The sequence below is a fragment of the Corythoichthys intestinalis genome, chromosome 14 (assembly GCF_030265065.1).
Source record: "Corythoichthys intestinalis isolate RoL2023-P3 chromosome 14, ASM3026506v1, whole genome shotgun sequence".
NCBI lineage: Eukaryota > Metazoa > Chordata > Actinopteri > Syngnathiformes > Syngnathidae > Corythoichthys > Corythoichthys intestinalis.
Window position 1 is genome coordinate 26,079,824 of NC_080408.1, and position 24,502 is coordinate 26,104,325.

The following is a 24,502-nucleotide window of genomic DNA, read 5'->3' on the forward strand; positions in this document are numbered from 1 at the left end:
AAGTTTGGAAGGATGGCCGGGTCTTGGTAGATTTGCAGTGGTCTGATGCTCCTTCCATTTCAATATGATGGCTTGCACAGTGCTCCTTGAGATGTTTAAAGCTTGGGAAATCTTTTTGTATCCAAATCCGGTTTAAACTTCTCCACAACAGTATCTCGGACCTGCCTGGTGTGTTCCTTGGTTTTCATAATGCTCTCTGCACTTTAAACAGAACACTGAGACTATCACAGAGCAGGTGCATTTATACGGAGACTTGATTACACACAGGTGGATTCTATTTATCATCATCGGTCATTTAGGACAACATTGGATCATTCAGAGATCCTCACTGAACTTCTGGAGTGAGTTTGCTGCACTGAAAGTAAAGGGGCCAAATAATATTGCGCGCCCCACTTTTCAGTTTTTTATTTGTTAAAAAAGTTTAAATTATCCAATAAATGTTGTTCCACTTCACGATTATTTCCCACTTGTTGTTGATTCTTGACAAAAAAATTAAATTTCATATCTTTATGTTTGAAGCCTGAAATGTGGCGAAAGGTTGCAAGATTCAAGGGGGCCGAATACTTTTGTAAGGCAATGTATATACATATATACATATACATATACGTATACGTATACGTATACATACATATATATATATATATATATATATATATATATATATATATATTGCAGGCACTTCATTGACGTTAAAGCTTCAGCTCAACATTTACTACATACTGTATTTCTCTCTCGGTTGCAGTTATGATGCAGGAATTTGAGCATGTTCACCTTTTCTGGGTTAATATACTACTACTACGATTAATGTTACCGGTATTTGGTTGAATATTGACGGAGCCGGAGCGCGCGTGTATGACTCGTATCAATTTTTACACATTATACACACACCCACACCCACCTAATCTCACCACACAAGACACCAGAGAGAAAAAATACCACAGGCTGATATTTTGTGAGGATAGTGAGGAAACAAGTTAGCTGTCTTGGCATGCTAACTAGCCACGTAAATAGCCTTGTTAACAAGCTTACGTTTTAGTATTTGTTTTACCATCACTAGACACACGAAGCACTCTGGAGTGAACTCTCATAGCTGGTGGGAAACGTTCATGACAGCATTTAAGTACCTTAAATTTTGTGTACAGTGACGAACGAGGTCACGTAAATGTGAAATCATGTTGGAGGTGTTGCCTGCACATCGGATGTCCTTCCCCCTTTAAGCTGTGGCCGTCCTTTTCTTTTCAGTAGCCAAAATACCTAATACTAATACCATATTAGTGACCTTCTTGTTTGAGGGGGGGGAGCTGGGGTAGGGTTGAGTGCTGCTGCTTCAAGCCATTTCTCGCTGCATTTTTTGGACATAAAAAATAGCTATTACCGTACTATGGTATGACGTAAAATTACAGTGGTTTTGAAACCTTGACGTTTCCTTACCAGGCAAACCTGGCAACCGGTAACTGGCACCTGCCTAATTCACACCTTTGGACAATTAACGTCTTCAATTGACCAAATGTGCCTGTATTTAGATTGTATGGGATCTACTGAAGGGAAAATGCTAACCCTGGAAAACCAGGCCCTAGCCTTTGCCAAGAATCAGACCCGGGACATTGTGACTGTGAGGTGGATGATGTACTAGCTGATAATACACCTCATTGCTATCGTATTTCAATCATCATCAATAGTTATGAAATAATTTGGTTTGCAAGCTACCATGTCGTGCAGCATTTTCCTTTAGTGCAATGAGATTCAAGCAAAAATAAATGAATAAAGAAGAAGAATACTTTGAAAAATTCAACAACTGAGTAAATGGAAAATACAAATAGCGGAAAAACAAGGAGAAAATGAAAAACAGCAAGGGGTGAGGAAAACAAAACATTAAGTCATCATCCCAAGAAGTGACTAGCCATGCAGAGAAAGGTTCTAGAGAGGTTCAGGTGCGCTGTAGCGTTGCCGCTTCAAACGTAACCTGCAACCTTCGAGGCCATCCTCCTTCTGTCACCCTCCAGTGGATGCTATTAAAATAAAGCAGAAATGCACTGAAAGGCAAGGAGACAGTGAAAATAGGTCAAGTGTAGAGAAACAGAGAAGAGAGCGAGTGAGGGAAACAAGAGAATGTATAGTGCTGGAAATCAACATGGCGGACAGAGACAGAATACAGAATAGGAAAGGAGGCCAGACAGCACGGTAATGACGTTAATGAAATATGTTATATTTGAAGCTAGTAGATTGAAGCATGTCAGCCATACAAAAACTTTCAATGACGATTGTTGTGTTGCAGAGTGCAAGATGATTTTTGCCCTCTTCTTGTTTGCATCTTCTTACTTCCTCTCTTCAGTTTTTCACTCCTAGCCCTCTTTACTGTTCACAGCACGGTTTTCTTTCTTTCTTTCTTTCTTTCTTTTTTTTTTGTAGTTTGGCCTTAGGCTGCTGCTGTCTCATGCCGACAGCCAGCCATGCGTCTGCATAAGTGTGTGCGTGTGTCAAGTCCTCATGACAAGTCTTTCATCAGCGTGCAAAGCTGGCTGATGCAGCCGTTACGCCAGCTCCGTGCTGCATCAGGATTACAAGGTGCATATGATGCCTGCGTCCTCCCACTCGTGATCTAATGCAGGATGGCACATGGGCATCCTTGTCTGTGTGTTTATTTTTTTCAAGACTATCTGAGGCAATATATGCAGTTTCATATTGCCCGATTGACTATGGAAATCAAACTCCTTTGTTAAAAGATTAGGATTATGTCATGTCAGAGAGTGTATTGCTAATCATGTTTATTCCACTCAAGAAATTCAGCTAAATAGTTTGTCATTAGGTTAATGTCTCCATGCATGGCTAATTTTAAAAGCCTTTTTTCTCCCTCCCCTCGTGATTTTCAAATGAAACCGAAAAGATCCATTGCTTTACACAATTTTAGCAGCTATATGCAATGATGTGTGACAGTTATGTCATCTTCTGAATCCATTTCGTAACACACTGATGCAGTACAGTAGTGTTTTATTAGTACACGATTGTTGCTTTAATTCCAATCTCCAAATAGCCACTTTTATGGTTTATTGTTGCTATTATATAGTAGCACAGTATATAACCATAGATACAGGGATATTGGGAATATAATGATTTGAAAATCCTTTTCAACCCATAATAATTTGAACACGCACACCATAAAAAACAACAACAAGATATTTAATGTACAAAGATCCCCCTGTGATACAAAGGTGGGCAAACTATTGCACAAATTCCAATTCAATTCAGTTTATTCACACACACATTCATATTTACAAAGTGTACACCATATCATAGTGCTGAGGCAAGATTATGTGTGAGTCAGGGCTCCTTAAGAAGCTACTAAAAGCTTATAGTCAGGAGCGTACATCAAGACAATCAAGAAAAAAAAATATCAGATGAGCAGAAGAGTGAGTTGTAGTATTTTACAGTGATCTCATTCAGAAACATACTCATACACAATAACAAACTCTGGAAACACACCCACACACACCCACACAGAAAAAAAAGAAAAAAAGTAAATAAAAAGAAATACTTCCCTAGAAAAGAATTTATAACCTAAGTATGTTGGAGTTGTTGTATTTACTGATCAGAATGCGTTTTAGCATCATTTTAAAAGTGGAGATGGATTTCAACACTTTTAGATTTTCATTGAGCTCATTCCAAATCTGAGGACCTCTAGTTGCAATGCTCAGGCTGGTGCTAACAAGTCTTCTCGTCTTTCCACTAATGAGGTCTTTGTTTCTGGTGTTATGAGTATGGAGAGGAGTCCAGACTGGAATGAGCTCAGAGAGTCTGCTATTCATATTATTTACAATTTGAAACATTATACATTCGTTATGAAATGTGTTGAACTCAGTGAGTCGGAGAAGGCGTAAACTATAAAACAAGGAGTTGGTGGGTGCATTAAAACTAGCCCAGGACATGGCATGTACCATCTTCTTTAGTAGAGTTTCCAATTTCTTTAGGTGACTGGGGAACGTGTTGCAGCATATGATGTTACAGTATTTGATATGGGGCTCAAACAAGGTTTTGTACAAAGTAAGAAGTGCGGTTAAAGGGAAATGGTGTCTTATTTTGAAGAATAGACCAACATATTTGGATAGTGTTGATATAAGAGGTTCTATATGACATTTGAAATTGAGAGGCTTATCAATGAAGACCCCCAGGAACTTTGTCAAATCGACTTGTGATAAATGGTCGTTGTTTACTTTCAGACAAATCCTGTTTGTGTCAGTTGCTTTCTTATTTGATCTAAATACTATGTAATTGTTTTTTTGATGGTGAGGGAAAGTTTGTTGCTATCTATTTTTATTAACTCTGCATTTAAAATGTGCTGTAGGTCTAATGGGTTTTTATGTGAAAGAAACAAGTTGGTATCATCAGCAAACAAAATCATGTGTAACATGTCAGAAGAATTAACAAGGTCATTAATGTAGAAAAGAAAAAGCAGTGGGCCCAAAATTGAACCCTGGGGGACTCCATATTTTTCATTTCCTTTTTTTTTTTTTTTCTTTTTTTTTTTTTGTGAAACATGATTGTTAACACTAACATAATGTTGTCGCCTGAATAAGTAACTTCTGAACCAGTTGTATGCTATTCCTCTAATACCATAGCGATGCATCTTCTCCAGTAAAATATTATGGTCAGTGGTGTCAAAAGCCTTGGATAAGTCCAGAAAAATGCCAATTCCACACTTGCCCTGCTAAAAGGCATCATTAATTTTTTTTCAACAAGATCTAAAATGGCCATGCACATTGAATTCTTCTTCCTGAAGCCATATTGTGAACTGGTTATGATATGAAACTTGTCGAGATATTCACTTAGTCTATTATGCACAACTCTTTCTACTACCTTAGAGAGCGTTCGTAGAACGGCAATTGGGCGATAATTATTCATGTTATTTTTATCTCAGGATTTGTAAACTGGAGTGATTCTGGCAATTTTGGTCTGTTTTGGCACTACGCCATGAAGTAGGGATAAATTAAGGGGCCGAAGTGGGTGTGGGTTTGCGTTGCAACCCATATAGAGGACACCTTTACACCAATCTGGTGTTTTACAATTGCAATCAGTTGAGTGCAATCAGGTGCTTCTTGTTTACCTCGACCCCTCATTGGTTAAACTGCCTGTGCTGAATCAGTTGTCACAAAGACCAGGACCCACTGCGGCTTTGAGGACCGGTTTGTCCATCCCTGATCTACAACAACAAAAAGAGAATGCATCAAAATACAAACAGTGAGTTTTTGTTTGGAACTGAACATTATAGCGAACACTTGGTTCAAAAATACAGATTTTTGTTGCATCAATCTGCTCACGTCAGAATAATTTGTTCCGACGGACATTCTGATGCATGAATACGCAAGACTTAATCGGATCAATATTTTAGTATCCATGAATACAGTGCATACGATGATAATTTTAATCTGAACACTGATCGTATTGAGGAATTTTGTCCATGTAAACATATCCTTTGTTACGTACACTTTCTTTTGAAAAACACTTGGGAACTGAAGACACTAATTGCTTCAACGTTTTAGATGGCTCTCAGAGAGAAATCAAACGTGATCAGGGCCTATAAAAAAAAAAAAAAAAAAAAAAAAAAAAAACAATACAGAGAGAAACCAGAGACATCTTCAAACGAATCATCTAGCAACTGCATGAGACACTATGACAAATATCACTGGGACCGAAGCTAAAAGTCCACTTTAAGGCCGTATCTCAGACTTGGAACTGGCCCTGAGCCTCAGTGACTTTTATCTAAGACTTGACAATGTCGCTTTAAAAAAAAACAACAAAAAAAAACATGCAGTTGAGTTGAGAAACTGTCTCTTGTCTGATTTGCCTTCTGATCCATTCTTTGGTAATGATTAAGTTATATCAGATGCTTTGAAGAAATTTAAACCAAAAAAGCCTTGGCCCTGATAAAATTTGTGGCCGTCTGTTAAAAACCTTCACTGATCAGCTTGGCTCTATTTTTAGTTATATTTCTAACGTGTCTCTCCTGCTTCAGAGGATGCCATTTGCGGTGCCAGTTGCCAAAAATAAGAAATCGGACCATACTGAATGATTTTCAACCCTTAGCTTGGACTAATGATGAAATACAGCAGATCGAACAGCTGGTCAAAACAGGAATTTTGGCAAAAACTGAGCGCTTACAGTATTAGAGTTGTCAAGTTGTCAAAGTTAAATTACTTAATTTTGTGTACAAACATCTTAAAGGTAGTAAGAACTACAGTATGCCAGATAGCTCTTTGAACTCTCATTAGCTTTCAACAGTATACAGCCTCATGTGCTAGCTGATAAACTTTTATATTCCTCTAACTTGGTTACATGCCTTGGACTAGATTTTAGATTAGAACACATCAATTAGGAGTGAACAAAGGCTTGTCTAGCTCCCTTTCATCCTCGACCAGTTCACCTCCAGGTTGTGTTTTGTCTGCACTTCTGTACATTCTGTATCCAACTGTAGTTCTTGTCAGCCTCCTTAGTGACAATGAGGTCAGTCATGGGCAGGCTCTTAATGACTTCATTTCTTGGTATGATGAATCCTTTCTTAAAATGAATGTCTCTAAAACAAAAGAGGTTTGTGTATTAACTGCCCCTGTCCTTTTTTGTAGTGTCTTTGTCGTTGACCAGCTAGTTGAACAAGTGAGCAACCACAAGTATCTTGGCACTATAATCGATGAAAGACTTAATTTGATGCAAACTGTGATATGCTTTGTAAAAAAGTTCAGCAATGATTGCGCTAGTCGAGGAAGCTCGATATATTCCAGGTAAACAAAAGTGTTGTTTTTACCATGCCTGTATACCTTCTGCATATTTTGTTGGTATGGCTATCAAGGAAAATAACTCTCTAAAGAGAATTGTACGCAACAGCTTCCATGGTGGCAGGGTTAATTTTTTAAAAAATGCTCAAAAGAAAGCAGCACCCATCCAAAGAGATGATTAATCGAATAACTCGAGTATTCGATTAGAAAAAAAATATTCAAATTAAATTTTATTGATTCGAATATTCGTTTAATTAAAGTGGCGTTGTAATGGTTTATTTGGAAAGTGTTTGCATTTAGTTTTGTTGATTGGGGTAGATACACTGCCCTCTGGTCTGCCTCATTTCACATGGCTGCTCCCTGTTAAGACCAACGTAAGTTAAGTTTTTGTTTGAGCTGATGTTTTTTATGCATTCATAATTTAGTTCATAGGCATATTTAGCCGTTTTTTTTGTGGGTCTGAACCATTTGTTAAGAGCATTTTAGAAAATAAATAAAAATAAACGTTAGCATTTTATAGCATTTAAGCAAGCAGACTTTTGCTGTTTAAGTTAGCCAATTGTTCTTTTGTTGTATATGGATCCTTTCTTTTATACCATTTTGAGGCTCAGGTATTTCAATGTTTCATGTTCCTTATCCAATCAGCATCGATTAATTGACAAATAAAATAATCGATAGCTGCAGCCCTAGATGAGTCCCACCCCTTGAATAACGAATAAAAAAAACATCTTCCTTCTGGTCTTTGGTTAACTGTTCTAAAACCTACAACACTTTTTATTACTGTGTGTCAGGCAGCACACATACTGTACTTACATACTGTAACATAAAATTCTGGACGTGTATCCCCACACAAACACGTCCAGATATCGCTTATTGCTCATGTCATGAAATACGAATGTCATATGGTAACATAGTGACGTGGTTTCACCTTGACGATGGTAAACCAAACCTGTCTTTTGTGCTGCGTTGGTTATTCAGGAATAAGGAGCTATATGAACCATTCAATCCACTTTTAATGAACTCATAGCAGTGAGCACATGCAAAAATAAGACTCTGTAATCTCTTCTTCTACGCAATATACGTACACACTCGTACAGCGCCACACAATGGCATACCTAGTATTGTCACAACATAACACAATTCATGTGTAAACAAACACAACAACGTGATTCGAACCTACAAAGCACGGCATGAGCACTGGCATCGAACAGACGTCTTCATTATTTTGGTGGAAAAGGGCTATACGAGTGTCTCCGTCTAGACAACCTCCCATACTCTCACTCTTTCACTACGAAGCCACATTGTTATAATATGCAAAAATTGTCATACTAAAATAAGGTCTTTAAAAATTAACATTGGTTGGATGGCAGCATGTTGTTACAAAACCTTTATATGGCAGAAAACACTCAGATGACTGCAAGTTCCGCTCTGAGACCTCCAATTTGTCCAACTTTCAGAATTGTCCGATATGCACGCGTGATACATCATTGGAAAGCTTAAAATCTCAATTTTCTGGGGGAAGAAAAACTTTGAACAGGAGGGCATTTAATAAAAAATAAAAAAATTTAAACAGCGAAACCCTATCTGGAGGTGACAGCATGAAAGAGCAGAATTAAAGACGCCATGACTTTAACGAGATATTATCGGGTACTTACCTTGTTTCGATCCAAAATCTCCATGTAGCATGTATCAATGAGTGTCAAGACACATTTATGATTGGCCACAGCTGGATTTTGAGGGGATTTTATGGAAGAAACATGGTGATATAACAAGGGTATCAATGCAGAAATCGCAGACATCAAGGAGTAGTCGAGATTTTCTTTTTCATATATTTACCCTTCTTGAGGGTTTTTTTTTCCCCAATTTTTCTTTGTTTGGATCGATTATTTATCATCTAACATCTCGGAGAAAATGCGACAGTAACAAAAAATATATATAATTCAGCGATAGTTATTAGGTAGATATCTTTGACTTTTTTACAGACGCAATTTTTTTCGTTGTGCCGTAATTTTTTTTTTAAAGTTTAAAATATGTGAGTAAGTCGTTTTTTTTTTCAATGAAATATTATATATCAATTAATGATTCTAAGCTAAAAATGACAGACATTTTTAATAATAAATATAATTAATTTCCTTCGTTTTATGGCTGGGTTTAAACAAATGCGGTTCCTCGACGTCTGTAAACGGGGGTTTCCAGGGTAAAAATGACAAATTAAAACTAGTTTGGGTCTTAATGCGCTATGAATCTGTTATGGCAGCATATAGAAATATAGTTCTATCAAACAGAAGTTATTTTGGCTTAAAATACAGCAGTTTCTTTTAAAGAGGAGGGCAAGAGCAGAAACTGCTTTTTCAGTCTTGTCTGTGTTTTCCGTCATATTAATTTCAGATTTAATGGTGTATTCACAGATGTACAGTTTACCCATGCAATGACCACTAACACACCCCTATCTCCTTGCAGATGCTGGCTTTTGAATATTGACCCAACCAAAAAATAACTCTGACTCTGACCCAGAGGAAACTACATCCATAATGTTTAATAATTTTAAATGTGAACAAATCAGATCACGGCACACTTTTCCACTTTGCTGCAGTCCATCTAAAAGGAACTTGGACCCAGAAAAGCTGGCATTATATCAGGGAGTGGTTGATATATTGTTTTAGCTTTGCATGCTGGAGTTTGTGGGTGTGGCTTGCATGTGTGGGTGTGGTGGTGAACAGTGTTACTGACAATGGTTTTCTGAAGTTTTTGTGGAAATAGCATTGACACAATTAACATCAGTGAGGGATTGAAGGTTACGGGTATTCACTGTTGCTTTTTGACCTTGTCACAAGCGTGCAGATATTTGTTCAAATTTGCTGTTTTTTTTTTTTTTATAGTATTATGGACTGTAGACGATGATATTCAACATTCCTTTTTGCAATACGTTGAAAAGTATTTTTAAACCGTTGAACTTTATCTTGGTCACACAGTCGTTCGCAAATTGGAGAACCTCAACCTATCCTTTATTGCCAACAGCTCAGCCTTTTGGGGAGGCTGATTCATACCTATTTTTTACACTTACCTGCAGTAAACTCTTTGGAATATATCTGCTGTATGAATTAAAACAGTTATCCAAAAACATCAATCATTTCTACCTGAGCCAAATTATTTATATTTATAAATTATCAGATGGTGTGAATGACCTTCTGTCCTAACCAGGCCTGTTGGCTACGAAATAATAGTAAAAGTTGCATATTCGCTTTGTTTTCTAGGAGTGATGCCAGTGCCTGAGGTGTTGTCTGAAACTGCCAGTGCTGCAAGCATGTTGAGTCCTGTCCTCAATGCCTCCAACGGAGATGGACCAGAGTCGGAAACTACTTCCGCCATTCTGGCCTCTGTCAAGGAGCAGGTATGAACTGTGCAACACACAAAAAATGCATTCACTGATGAAATTTCATATCTACGTGGTTTTGGAAAGTGACTAAAGATGCATGGTCAGCATAACGTTTTGTAAAATTTGAATCATTGTCAACTTATTTTTCCACAAGTACCATAGAGTCTGGCCAGAAACCATTTGGATTGAAGGCAGTTAGTCCATTTTAGAAAACGTTATAATGTACCGGGTACACGGATGGAGACAGAAATATATACTGTATATATTATATATATATATCTAAGAACCGTTTTTTTTTTTTTTTTTTTTTTTTTTTTACTGACACGGCCATGTTGTGTTGAAGAAACGTATGCGCCGATCCGTTGCCGACCATTACGGTACGTGACGTCACCATTTTGTTTCGGTAATAATTCACTCTGATCGGCCGAATGATTTTGTCCGTGTTAAATTCTGCTTTTTTCACTCTTCATAAAGGACAGAATTTAGTTTCTTGAACTCATTTGAGTCAACGTTTATTGCAGCTCCGCAACTCGGACCACAACAAACATAACACAACAGACTTCCTGTGTCCGTCAACTATATCTGTCCCTCGGGAAACTCAAACCCAAATAACAATAGTTCCTATTGTTACTGTCGTGTCGACAGCGATGAGCTCTCTCGGATTTCCGACTTACGTTCTCACTTTCATTTTACCGTATCAATCCATGGAGGAAACATTTATTCATCATGATGAAACGAGCAAGTTATACAGCAGCCTTTAAAAGAAAAGTCACATCTGTTTTGTTTTCTCCTGGATTGTGGTAAATTCAAGAAGTTGTCAGATCATATTATTAGCGTACATATTGTCAGTTTACGGTAATGTTTTGAACTACCAATGTGCTATGCTTGTGTTGTGTTTCACCAGTAAAATGAAATTTCTGTATCTGTACACAAGCTCTGGTTTCTTGTATTCTTCTATTTATTGGTGCTAAAATTAGGGTGCGCGTTATACACTGGTACAATAATTTTTCCTAGATTTGACAAGTAAATTTGGGGTGCGCGTTATGTGGTATGGTATGGTATATGGTAATAATATGACATTCTTTAGTCTGTTGTTGGTAGTTTTAAGTCACAGATTGAACTAAATCATATCTCTTGTACTTTTGCAGTAATCACTGTATTGATCAGAGGTTGCTATTTAATCCCGAAGTTCAAGCTACTACACTTTTATTTGTGCTCTTACTTAGGCGATTTAAACATTTGTATGCTCCCAACTTTGTGGGAAAAGTTTGAGCGCAGGTCATATTCCCATAACATCATGAATTTTAATAGAACAAGGTCTTAAAGTGCGTATGACACCAAAAAGCATGTTTATTTCATATTTGACATGGTGTTTTATGCTCCTGAATGAAATGAACCGCTTGGATGTGTGTGGAAGTGATCGTTTTATTTATTCAATTTTTGAATCCCGCGCCATGAAAATGAGTTACTTCCGGCTCTAGTCTCAGGTTTATGACAAATGCGAATGTGACGTCTCCCGGGTCAGCATCTCACAATACAACATTGTTTTATAGTATGCAGATGGACTGCGGATTCAGCTGATTTTGCACATTAATTCGTTTATTTTTCGCATCACGCCAGCCAAACGGCTGCAGGCTTTTGTAGCTGCACCAGGGAGAGGTGTGTGAGCCTTTTTGGGTTTCAGAAAGTTCCCGTTCATCCCGAGATCGGCTAAAAAAAGTATGCGGCAACTGTGGGACTGTTGGACTTACGAGGAAGTGAGTAAACATCGTGTTTTGTATTATGGCAAATACTGGGATCATGGCACATGTTTTAATACGGAGGTGGCTTGCATTTTGTGCCTGACATGCTCCTTGTCCACAGAGAATGCCACTCAGCCGATGACTGGCGGCTTGTCTCACATCCCCTCGCTGAGAGAGCGCTATACTCGGCTTATTGCACTCTTCGTGTGCCCGGTGTTCTGTCAGATTTTCCACCCGATCCTAAATTTCAACTTTGTGTTAAAAATAGCAGCGAATGCAGCGATTAAACACTGCAAACATTCTTTAAATAAAGGACTATTTACTTACGTTTGATCATGGACGGACATGTAGAAAAGTTCTCCTCAGACCCATCCTGCCATTTTAGCTGCACAACAACTGTATGCCGCTCTCTCACTGTTTACATCTTTGCCGTGTAGTTAAGCATTAATTCACGTCATAGTCATGTTGACCATGTGGCAGCTACACGCTCCTCTGACGTCGGCCAGTTTGTCTGGCGGTAATTCTCCAGCTGCTTCCCCGGCAAACATGCTCTCCTCCCGCAGCAGGGGATGAGCTGTAACTTGCTTGCTGCTGGGCGGGTTGCCAATCGGCGAAGACAATCAACAACCCCGCTGCCGTGTCATATGTTCCCAGATAGTTTTAAGTGATTGTTTTTTTTTTTGCTTCGAAAGCCGAGAATAGACTTTGAAACATCACTCGGTGCGGGTTAGCATGTCGGCTAGCTGTCACGCCTCCTGGTTTGTTTACGCTCTCCGAAGCCGGGGCAGGAAAATGACAAAAGCCGGGCTAATTCCGGTGGCATAGAATATTGTTCGGGAGGTGCGACAGTAAAGGTGAAGTCGACAGTTTTGACCATTATGGAGTAATTTTGCCATGTCGTACTGAATAAATGCATTTTTAATATTTCATATTCCATTCAGCACAAGCATGTTATTTGTTATGACCATACCATTTATTTGATAATTGGGGAAAAATACTTGGATAAAAAGATTATCCTGTAAAAAATATTGGAGAAGAGAGACTGAAAAACATGACATTTTGCGGCTCTCTTCGTTGCATTTTCCTCGTTCTGAATAATTCCCCCTCAATACGCTGAATTCTAAATCAGACCTTGCCGATGTCATCCTCCTGTTGGGGACGCCAGAGCCCTATAATGGTAGGCGTGGCTAAACGGCAGATTATAAAACTAATTTCTTGTCATCTGCACTTTGCCAAATTGTTTTTATAGTCGAGTCGTCTCAAATTATGATTGTAATTCACATAATAATGCTATTAAAGACTTTTTTTCTCCTGTCGTAGGCACTTTAAAGCATGGTTTAACCAGGTTAGTATGTTATTAGATGTTAAAAAAGTTACAACAGCTCGTTTCACACAAACACATTTTAAAAGGATGATATCGGCTATTATTCCTGTTACTGAATAAAATTTGGACATCTTTTACTCTGTGGCAAAAAATAAAATCGGATTGCTGATGACTGTTAATGCATTTCATTATAATCCACTCAATATATTCAGTATTTCAGTCTGGGTCCAAGTGGACAGATGGGCGGTACCACTAATCACCATCATTGCCACCCAAAAAATCATATTATGCATGTATTTAAAGTTACTTCAAATCAGCTTAGTCTCTTGTAATACCAATCACAAAGTACAGAAGCCTGGCTAAAACAGATTAAATCATTTCCAGTGTGAGTTACTGACACAAAACAAAACAAAAAAAATTCTTCACAATAGGAAATATACACACAAGAAGTAAAAATGTGATTTGTGAACAATGGGCCCCCTTGTTTTATAGTGATTTAGACAGTCCTTCAATTCTTCTTGCTCCTCCAGTTAGGCTGCCGCAGTATTGCCTTTATTCTTCAATTGACCTCATGTCATGTAATCCCATGTGATCTATTATGCATGAAAACAATTCAGTTTTCAGCCAAAATTTTAAAGACATAGTCACACACACAGTTCACACACAGTGCTCTGGTTCACAAACACACACAGCAACAACTTGAAACGACTTATTTGTAAATTCACCATCTCCTTTAAAGTATTAGTTTACATAACCGAGGCCAAAAAGTGAGACTAATAACAAGATCGAAGTCTGCCGTTTCCCTGAAAGTCAAAAGCTTCCCCTTCAAGTGTAGTGGGAATGAAGTTGCTTCACCTTTACTCCATTAACAACCTGGCAATAGCCATCACTCTTCCTGGAGACAGCCTTTTACACTCACTTCGTCTCGCTGCACAGGCTGCTGAGCACGTACATCAGTTACAGCTTGTATTTTTTTTTTTTTTTTTAATCTCCATGGAATTTACTGGCGTTCCCTCCTCTCTGAACATTTATGCCACATTTTGAAGCGTGCACATGCCTTTCCTGGGCTATTAGAAATTCAAGAGACAGTCATTCATTCATTTCTTCATTCATTCATTTTCAGCACTTCTTATTCTGGTCAGGGTATCTCAACTGACTTCTGGAAAAAGGCAAACCAAGCCCTGACATGGTCACTAGTCAGTCACTGGTCACATAGAGAAACAAACAATGATTTGCACACACATTCACACTGTTACTGAACAGAAACATATCCCACAATGCTTGTGCCGAAGGCAGCCACTACACCATCAGCGTCTCAGGACATAGGCATTATAATTTAAATGTGTACCGTATTTTTCGGACTATAAGTCGCACCTGAGTATAAGTCGCACCAGCCATAAAATGCCCAACAAAGAAGGAAAAAAATATATATGTCACATTTTGGGGGAAATTAAGATAGAACAGATATGTCATCTTGAAAGGCAATTTAATATAAAAATACAATAGAGAACAACATGCTGAACAATTGTACAGTATGATGTTACATGATGCATGAACAACGAAATGCGACTATACAGTGCCCTCCATAATTATTGGCACCCCTGAAAAAGATGTGTTTTTTAGCTTCTAATATATTTTTTTAATTCAAATAATATGGGACCTTAATGGAAAAAAAGAGAAAAAAAGCCAACCTTCAATACAAGTGCATTCATTCAGTGGGGAAAAAATCCCACATAAAGAAAAAAAATATTTGACATCAAATAATGTGCGTCACAATTATTAGCACGCGACACGTGAAGTTCCGCCTTCCCGGTTGGCGTGCGCGGAGGCAGCATCGGCAGAGCGGCACTTTGTTCGGCTGTCACTGTTTCCGTGCGACTTGTCTGGGGAGGTGAATTTCAACAGTACCTTTTCCCTTCAATTTCAATATAAAAAAGTCAATAATACAATTGAACACACATTGCCAAAGGCAGAACGCGAACGTGGCCATAGCTATTAAGAGTTATTCAGATAACTTTAGCATAAAGAACATGCTAACAAGTTTACCAAACCATCAGTGTCACTCCAAAACACCAAAATAACATGTGAAATGATATCATAATATGTTAATAATTTCACACATAAGTCGCTCCTGAGTATAAGTCGCACCCCCAGCCAAACTATGAAAAAAAACTGCGACTTATAGTCCGAAAAACACGGTATTTGCAATCTCATGCTTATATACCAACAGCCAGTTTGAGATGCTTGCTGTATTTGTCCTCCATTTTATTCAATACGTACAAGATTGATATGCAATTCAAGTCCGCGACCCTCGTGAGGAAAAGTGGCATGGAAAATGAATGAATGAAGACCGTATTCATTTTTTTTTTTGTCAGTTTGTCATGCTATCATTTAAAATTTTTACTATGATGCTATCTGTTATGTAGTATGTCAGCCTTGAAAGAGTTGCTTTACAATAGGAGATGTTAAATTCTGATATATTATCTCTTTGATGGGAGATTAAGTGAAAACATCTTGAGTATTGACTGCCCTCATTTTACACTTTAGATAATTTAATGTGTTGCTATACAGCCTCATAATTTATCATGTGTGATATGCTCTGGAGTTTATACGCACCCTCAAATGACCATATTCTTTGTTGATTTTACTTGTATCCAGGCACCCTACAATTGCTGATATTGATTCTCATTCAGCAACACTTTCTTCTTAAAAGCAGGAGAGTAATTTGCGCTAGTCGTTTTCTACCTTCTGTGATTTACAGGTTAACGTTTTTTTTGCTGTTTAGTAAACTAAAGTCTGATATCCACTTATAGACTTTTCAGACCTTATAAGATTCTTGATCTGTTACAGACACCTGCAAATGATAAAATGAAAAAAAAAAATCAGGTATTAAACAGTTTAGGCTGTAATGTGTCTTTGCTGTGTGATGATCTCAACACAGAACACAAGATATAAAGATTTTTATGCAATTAACAATCATGAAACGTGATTGCTGAAAAAGTCCTTGCATATGTAACTGATGTAAAAGTGTTTCTGAAAAAGGAGCAGGGATTGGAGCATTAAAATGCTGATGTCAGTTTGTCTTACAGTATGTATAATTTTATACAACCTGTTGACTTTCTATCAAACCTTTATATAGCAAGTTAAAACAAACGATGACCGTCTGGGCCCTAAAAGTATCATAAGCCCAGAGACATGATAAGCACATAACACATGCTCTCTACTTGCAAACTCCCAAACCAATAGGAAACAATAAGTCCACAAATAATTGACCCTGATACGAAAAAAAAATGGGGAAAAAAAAGAAAAAAAGGGCTCGAGGGATGAAAGCATAGATACATTTCCAGAATATACCTACCGTGCTGGCCAAAAGTATTGGCACTCCTGCAATTCTGTCAGATAATTCTCAATTTCTCCCAGAAAATGATTGCAATTACAAATTTATTTTTGCTTGCAATGAAGAAAAAAAAAAAAGAGAATGGAAAATAATAAATGAATCATTATCATTTTACACAAAACTCCGAAACTGTGCCAGACAAAAGTATTGGCACCTTTTCAAATTAATCATGTGATTCTTTAATTTGTGTAATTAAAAACATCCGTTACCTACCTGTGGCACATAACAGGCGGTGGCAAAAACTAAATCACACTTGCAGCCAGTTAAAATGGCTTAAAGTTGACTCAACCTCTGTTCTGTGTCCTTATGTGAACCACATTGAGCATTGAGAAAAGAAAGAAGACCAAAGAATAGTCTTAGAACTTGAGAAGCAAAATTGTGTGGAAGCATGGGCAATCTCAAGCCTACAAGTCCATCTCCAAAGACCTGAATGTTCCTGTGTCTACCGTGCGCAGTGTCATCAATAAGTATAAAGCCCATTGCACGGTTGCCAACCTCCCTAGATGTGGACGGAAAAGAAAAATTGACGAGAGGTTTCAACGAAAGATTGTGCAGATGGTGGATAAAGAAGCTGAAGACCCCACTTCTGACCCAGAGACATAAAAAAGCCAGGCTGATGTTCGCCAAAACTTACCTGAGAAAGCCAAAAACGTTTTGGAAGAACGTTCTCTGGTCGGATAAGACAAAAGTAGAGCTTTTTGGGAGAAGGAAGTCTGAAGACAAGAAAATTTGCAGCATAATGCTGGGCCCAGTGGGAGAAAGCTGGGTCTCCTTCAGAGGTCATGGGTCTTCCAGGAGGACAATGACCCAAAACACACTTCAAAAAGCACTAAAATGGTTTGAGATAAAGCACTGGAGACTTCTAAAGTGGCCAGCAATAAGTCCAGACCTGAATCCCATAGATATACCTAGAGATACCAGTGGAGAGGTCTAAAAATGGCAGTTTGGAGAAGGCTCCCTTCAAATCTCAGAGACCCGGAGCAGTTGGCCAAAGAAGAATAGTCTAAAATTCCAGCAGAGCATTGTAAGAAACTCATTGATGAATACCGGAAGCGGTTCTTCGCAGTTATTTGTCTAAAGGTTGTGCTGCCAAGTATTAGGTTGAGGGTGCCAATACTTTTGTCCAGCCCATTTTTGGAGTACTGTGTAAAATGATAATGATTCAAGTTTTTTTTTTTTTTCATTGCAAGCAAAATAAATGAAGATATTACTATCAAAGCATCTGTAATTGCAATCATTTTCAGGGAGAAATTGAGCATTATCTGACAGAATTGCTGTGGTGCCAATACTCTTGGCCAACACTGTATTGATTACCATATATAGAATTAATAAAATGAAAAAAATAATGACATTCTTAACTCTCATTCAACAGTTTAAAAAAAATCACAAGCTGACAGCCTGTAAAAACACAGTACACAGCTCTTTGTTTATTAACAACTGCTAATTAAAATTTGCATAGTAGAGGGCCTACCTCATTAAAAAGTAGAGTACTCTTCAAAGTTCATCACATATTTAGATTTTCATAAGAAAATGCTTTGAATATCCATGCAATATTAATTGTGTTTTGCTCCTTATTCAAGTCACATGCATGGAAGGCAAAATAGAGGAGGTGGGATTGGAGTTAGTGATTTGAGGACAACATGTAATGTAATGAATGTCAGGGTGTCTACTGCCCCACCCTCTCTTTCTCTCTTTCTCTCTTCTTTTTAGTCTGAAAACAAATTGACAAGTGAAAGAGCATTTTAGACCAGTTTTGGACTATTTTGTGTACTAGAATGTGGCTTGGAAAGAAGGCAGGATGCACCATTTGTTGACATCAGCAGCGTCAACACTTTCGCACCAATAAATCGAGATCTTGATTTTAACTTTAAGGTTGGCTCGCTTGTTGATTCAGTAATCATCCTCAACCAGAGGGAAGCGGAAACTAGAGTATTTCGTCTTGTAGAATAATTACGCAATTGGATCTGTGTGCGACCTACCCATAAGCGGATTTTGAGGGGGGCCAGGCCCCCCCGGTGGTCGAAAAGTGTAATTGCGTGAAATTGACTTTCCCAAATATAAAAGTTGTAAAGCAATAAAATTGCAACAAAAATGAATTCAATGAACAAAAAAAATCCTACCCATAATATGGGCCAAACACAAAAAGGATTGCTTCAATCAAAGAAAACTTTTTCAATGAAGAATTAAGATTTCAAATGCAAAATTTTCAAACTCAAATATTTTTTCACATTCAAAAATGTTTTCTATGATTGAATTATTTTTTTTTTTTTGATTGAAGTGATTTTTCTTTTTGAAAATATATTTTTTGAAGCAACTTATTTTTTTGATTGAATAATAAAGACAAAAACATCCTAGCCAAAATGTGGCCCAAACACAAATTATCATTACTTAATCACAAAAAAAAATATACAATGAAAAATAGCTGTCACATGCATTTTTTTGAGTTGCAAATTTACTTTTGCGTTTTTTTTGATTGAAGCGACTCTTTTTATTGAAAATATATATTTTGATTGAAGCAACTATTTTATTTTTATTTATTTATTTATATATATTTTTTTAAGCAACTTTTTTTGATTGAATAATGAAGACACAAATCTACCTCCATATGGCTCCGCCAAGGGGGATACAATTTTTGACTGTGGCAACTACATTGGCACGACACCGGCGGGCGTACCATATTAAATGGATGGCGATCTTGGCTAAAAGTATTGCCTAAGCAGCCTGATTTAGAATTCCCCTCAAGAATGATAGGAAATGTCAAATTATTATTATAAATATTCTAGTAAGTTAATTTTATTGCTGAAACTGCGTTTCGGGGTCATCGACATGTTTTGCACCCCCCTGCCCCAAAAGTCAAACTCTGCCTATAGACCTACCCCCTTTTTAATTAAGCACTATGCGACAGCCACTGTGAGGATTGTAATTCATTTACTGTTATTGACAGCAATAGACATCAAATCTAGTTTAACTAGGATGGTTGGAATTAAGTGATTATATTTCAATGCCATTGACAGCGATAGACGTCCAAGTCATTTTGATAGGGAGGGCTGACATTGCTCCCTTGATTAATCACAGTCAAAATTGATTGGTCATTTATCTCACCGTCAATGGCAGCTAATGCTTTAAATTATATATTAACATTAAAGCAGTAGTAGTTTGTGTGTTGTACTGTAATTTGTAATGTACAGTTCCTCAGTGGTCAATGTAAAAACAGCTCTTGACCAAATATTTGTTACCTTTGCTACTTTTTTTTTTTTTTTTGGTGAAAATGAATCTATCTCCCATTTGACAGGTCACATTGACTTCAGTACATTTGTAGGATATTTTATAGTATAACAACAATGCAATTTTGTTGCAATAAAGTGACAAAATTGACAATTTTCTTTCATTTCTAAAAACATTTTTGTCCTGAAAAACTGGATTTGGCATCATTGCTTTATCCTCGTGCTCTGTTGATTCCAGCACTTCTGGCTAGACTTAAACAGACAAGGGTGTTGCAGTATGCCGAGCAGACGGTTGACACTGCAAAGGAAAAGATATCTTTCTTTATATTTCATGAGTCCTCGTCTAATGGAAGTTGATGATTATTTCATTTTGGGCAATGAAGAAAGAGAATGTGTGGGTAATATAGCCCTGAATCAGGATCTGAAAATTATCAGGTTGCCTCCACAGAATCATAACTATTTGATGAAACCATGTCTGAAGATGACTGGGGTTTAAATGATGGATAACTTTGGATTTTAAACTTTGTAATCCAGCACACCACATATTGTTGCATTCATTGTCTCACACAATGCAATAGTGAATGGGGAATCAGACAATGGTTTGTACATCAGTAGAGTCCTTTTTGTTTTGGGGAGTGAGGGCCATTTCATCCTCTCCAACTATAATTTGAATTCACTGCAGTTCTAGATGACTATAGAGCATAAATATGTCCCACTACTTCCTGATGTCTTTACATTGTCCTTAAAACCTGATCTATCATTGTCACACAAAGTGGTGGTGGGGTCGGTAACACAGACTTTTAAAGGGAAGGAATTAAAACATTGCTCTACAAGCAAAGTCCTCTGAAAACAAGACAAATCTGTCTGGTCAGGATGAACATTTAAGTAGCTCTGGGATCAACAGAACACTAAATCTCCCTGAATCTGTCCGCCCCCTTGCTGCTCTAAAGTTTTTCTCTCTTTTATTCAAAGTCGTTCCAATATCACTGCCTGCGCGCTATCACGGTCCACTGTCTCCTGTTGGCTCGTTTCCTTTCACCTAAGGGACAACTTTGTCATTGACTCGATGTACCAAATAATTTTACAGCCCCAAAACAGTGGCTTGGACAGCATCGATCCCGGCAACATACCCAAGGCAACTTTCCCCCTCCCCTCATCAAACTGGCACCACCTCTTTCCTGAACAACTAAATGCCAGACAGACACCACAGGGCACAATCAGATTTCTTTATGCAAGTAAAATAGAGGGAGGGACAGTTACAGGTTGGACGAACATGCACAGCATCTCCCCTCCATCTGCAGCATACCCAGACGAACACCGTCTTTTTTTACTAATTGCTTTAATGGTGGACGAGCTGTCCCTGCAAGCTAGTGGCTGTAACTCTATCTGTCTTCCTTCAATAATAAGCTTGGTCTGGGGCACTATATTAAGTAAAGCAGTCAGTTGACAAGCTCTTGATTGTAGAACCTGTTCATTAACACATTCTAATTGTGTCCCTGCTTTCCTTGCTTAATTGCTTCCCAAGCTGTGATCGCCATCACATACAGACAACAAACAACTTAACATCTTTTGTGAAGTGACAGACTGTTGAACCTCTAGAATGAAAAAAAAAAAAAATGTCGGCGTTGTAACGCAACCCTGACAATATAATAATAATAATAAATAGATGAATTTTACCCCAGGTACCTTCCTCCTACATTCCCCATAATGCAGGTGTTTACATTAAGTCAGGGAAAGCCAATTCTAAGATACTGTACTGCAGCTCAGCATTATTATAGTCTTGAAGGGTGATGAAATTTTACCTGTTGTTACTTCAGTTATAAAAGCTTCAAGCAGTGAATTGTGATGCTCAGCCTCCAGAAGTCACTAGGGGTAAATTAAAAAACAAGTAACAATGGAGCCAAACATGTGCAAAAAAGGTTGTTTGAAAAAAAAAAAAAAAGTTAACCATTGTTGTTTCAATAGTGTACCGCACATAATGCGTCACCTTTGCTGATTAATATTCAGGACATTAGCAACTGTTGCTAGCGGAAGGTCAAGCTTGCGTTTGCCCATCATGCTAGATGCATGTACCGTAAATAGTGTACGAACGGGATGTTTACTGAGCTAAACGTACCAATTCTGTCCGAAAATGAGGTCCCTATTGCCAAATTCACTGGTAAAGATGTGGAAGAACATACAAATGTTAAAGAGATGGCTGAAAAAGGCTGGAAAAAGAGCCGACCTGATCCAGCGGTAGGTTTTTTAACGACACCTTTTTCTTGTGTGCATTGCCTTACGCCACTGACATTTTCCTGTTTCCACATGCTATCTTTACCTCCAATTCTTATACATTACATCCTCTGGTTGTCTTACGTCTCTGACCGTTCTTGGGGGCAATTTATATAGCTATTTTTGTGTAGTACAAGTGCTACTCAGAGACAGCCAGCGAACACTTCTAATTTTTTCATGACTAACAAATATTAAGTCTTCAAATTATTTGCACTTTCCCCCTACTGAAGTTTTTTTTTTTTTCAACAACAGAAGAGGTAGCAACAGTGGTAGTCAGATACCATTGTAATTTTTTTTCAGGTCATTCATTGTCGGACAAGCAGCACGGCAAAACGCCACGCTAAAAAATAAGTAAAAATATCAAAATGGCTTACCTCTTCGGGGGAAACTGTGGCAGGCAATAGATCAGCATTGTCATCGGTAGGACCATGGCCCCCAACAAAATGTTTACTGCATATGAAGCACCTTGCTGGCGTTAAACTGGTCTTTGGGACGTCCGCACAAGTTGATCCATTGTTCACATTCTTTCCTCTGAGTTTTTGGCTTCGGGAAACGTATGAAAAAAAAAACATCCTTTCTATGTCGTAATGTCTAGAGTCGTTTCTACAAGTTCCATAGCAGCAGTGTTTACTCGGCATGTTCTTTTTTGAAAGATTACCGGCAGAAAACAACCAGTACTAACATAGGTTGTATGCGAGGGCAGGGCGCTTCTATGTTAACCCCCTTCCGGTTTACGATGGTGACGTCAGGCAGCCTTGCGGTCTCAAAATACTATTCGTAAAGTATGCTATTTTATTGTACGTCTTAACTAATTTAAATGCCTTTTTCAGCAAATTAATACAGTGCTGGCCAAAAGTAGTGGCACCCCTGCAATTCCGTCAGATAATGCTCAATTTCTCCCAGAAAATGATTGCAATTACAAATGCTTTGGTAGAGATATCTTCATTTTTTAGGTTTGCAATGAAAAAAAAACACAAAAGATAATGAAAAAAATTTTATCATTTTACACAAAACTCCAAAAATGGGCCAGACAAAAGTATTAGCACCCTCAGCCGAATACTTGGTAGCACAACCTTTAGGCAAAATAACCGCTTCTGGTATCCATCAATGAGTCTCTGAAAATGCTCTGCTGGAATTTTAGACCATTCTTCTTTGGCCAACTGCTCCAGGTCTCTGAGATTTGAAGGGTGCCTTCTCCAAACTCTCTCCACAGGTGTTCTGTGGAATTCAGGTCTGGACTCATTGCTGACCACTTTAGAAGTCTCCAGTGCTTTATCTCAAACCATTTTCTTGTGCGTTTTGAAGTGTGTTTTGGGTCATTGTCCTGCTGGAAGACCCATGACCTCTGAGGGAGACCCAGCTTTCTCACATTGAGCCCTACATTATGCTGCAAAATTTGTTGGTAGTCTTCAAACTTCATAATTCCATGCACATGGTCAAGCGGGAAAGTCTATTCAGGGGTGCTGGAGAGGAATGTCCGTCAGGAAGTCGAATCTCGGATTCAGGAAGAGCAGTGTGGTTTTCGTCCCGGCCGTGGAACAGTGGACCTGCTCTACACCCTTGGCAGGATCCTCGAGGGGGCATGGGAGTGCGCTCAACCAGTCTAGATGTATTTTGTGGATTTGGAGAAGGCGTTCGACCGTGTGCCTAGGGGAGTCCTGTGGAGGGTGCTCTGGGAGTACGGGGTACCGAACCCCTTGGTAAGGGCTGTTCGGTCCCTGTACGACCGGTGTCAGAGTTTGGTCCGCATTGCCGGTAAGTCGAATTCGTTCCCAGTGCGGATTGGACTCCGCCAAGGCTGCCCTGTCACCGATTCTGTTCATAATTTTTATGGACAGAATTTCTAGGCGCAGCCGAAGCATTAAGGGTGTCCGGTTTGGTGGCCTCAGCATTGCATCTCTGCTTTTTGCAGATGATGTGGTGCTGTTGGCCTCATCAAGCCGTGACTTCCAACTCTCACTAGAGCGCTTCGCAGCCGAGTGTGAAGTGGTGGGATGAAGATCAGCACCTCCAAATCCGAAACTATGGTCCTCAGCCGGAAAAGGGTGGCGTGCACTCTCCGGGTCGGGGATGAGATCCTGTCCCAAGTGGAGGAGTTCAAGTATCTTGGGGTCTTGTTCACGAGTGAGGGTAGGAGGGAGCGGGAGATTGACAGGCGGATCGGTGCAGCGTCTGCAGTGATGCGGACTCTGCACCGGTCCGTTGTGGTGAAGAAGGAGCTGGGCCAAAGGCGAAGCTCTCGATTTACCGGTCGATCTACGTTCCTACCCTCACCTATGGTCACGAGCTGTGGGTCGTGACCGAAAGATCAAGATCCTGGATACAAGCGGCCGAAATGAGTTTCCTCCACAGGGTGTCCGGACTCTCCCTTAGAGATAGGGTGAGAAGCCTGGTCATCCAGGAG

General features: G+C 38.7%; 1 protein-coding gene across 14 annotated transcripts in view; it reads left to right on the forward strand.

Annotated features, from left to right (window-relative positions):
* The window catches only part of ctnnd2b (catenin (cadherin-associated protein), delta 2b), a 284,445-nt gene that overhangs the window by 69,906 nt on the left and 190,037 nt on the right, over positions 1-24,502 (forward strand). For 2 of the 14 annotated variants that reach the window (XM_057858332.1, XM_057858344.1), the window contains exons 1-2: positions 4,729-5,232; positions 10,019-10,155. In XM_057858332.1, coding sequence (XP_057714315.1) covers positions 5,214-5,232; positions 10,019-10,155 — 156 coding nt within the window. In that variant the 5' untranslated portion in view covers positions 4,729-5,213. Of the gene's footprint in view, positions 1-4,725; positions 5,233-10,018; positions 10,156-24,502 lie in introns of those variants that run through there. The other 12 variants (XM_057858334.1, XM_057858338.1, XM_057858333.1 and 9 more) reach the window with 12 other exon arrangements.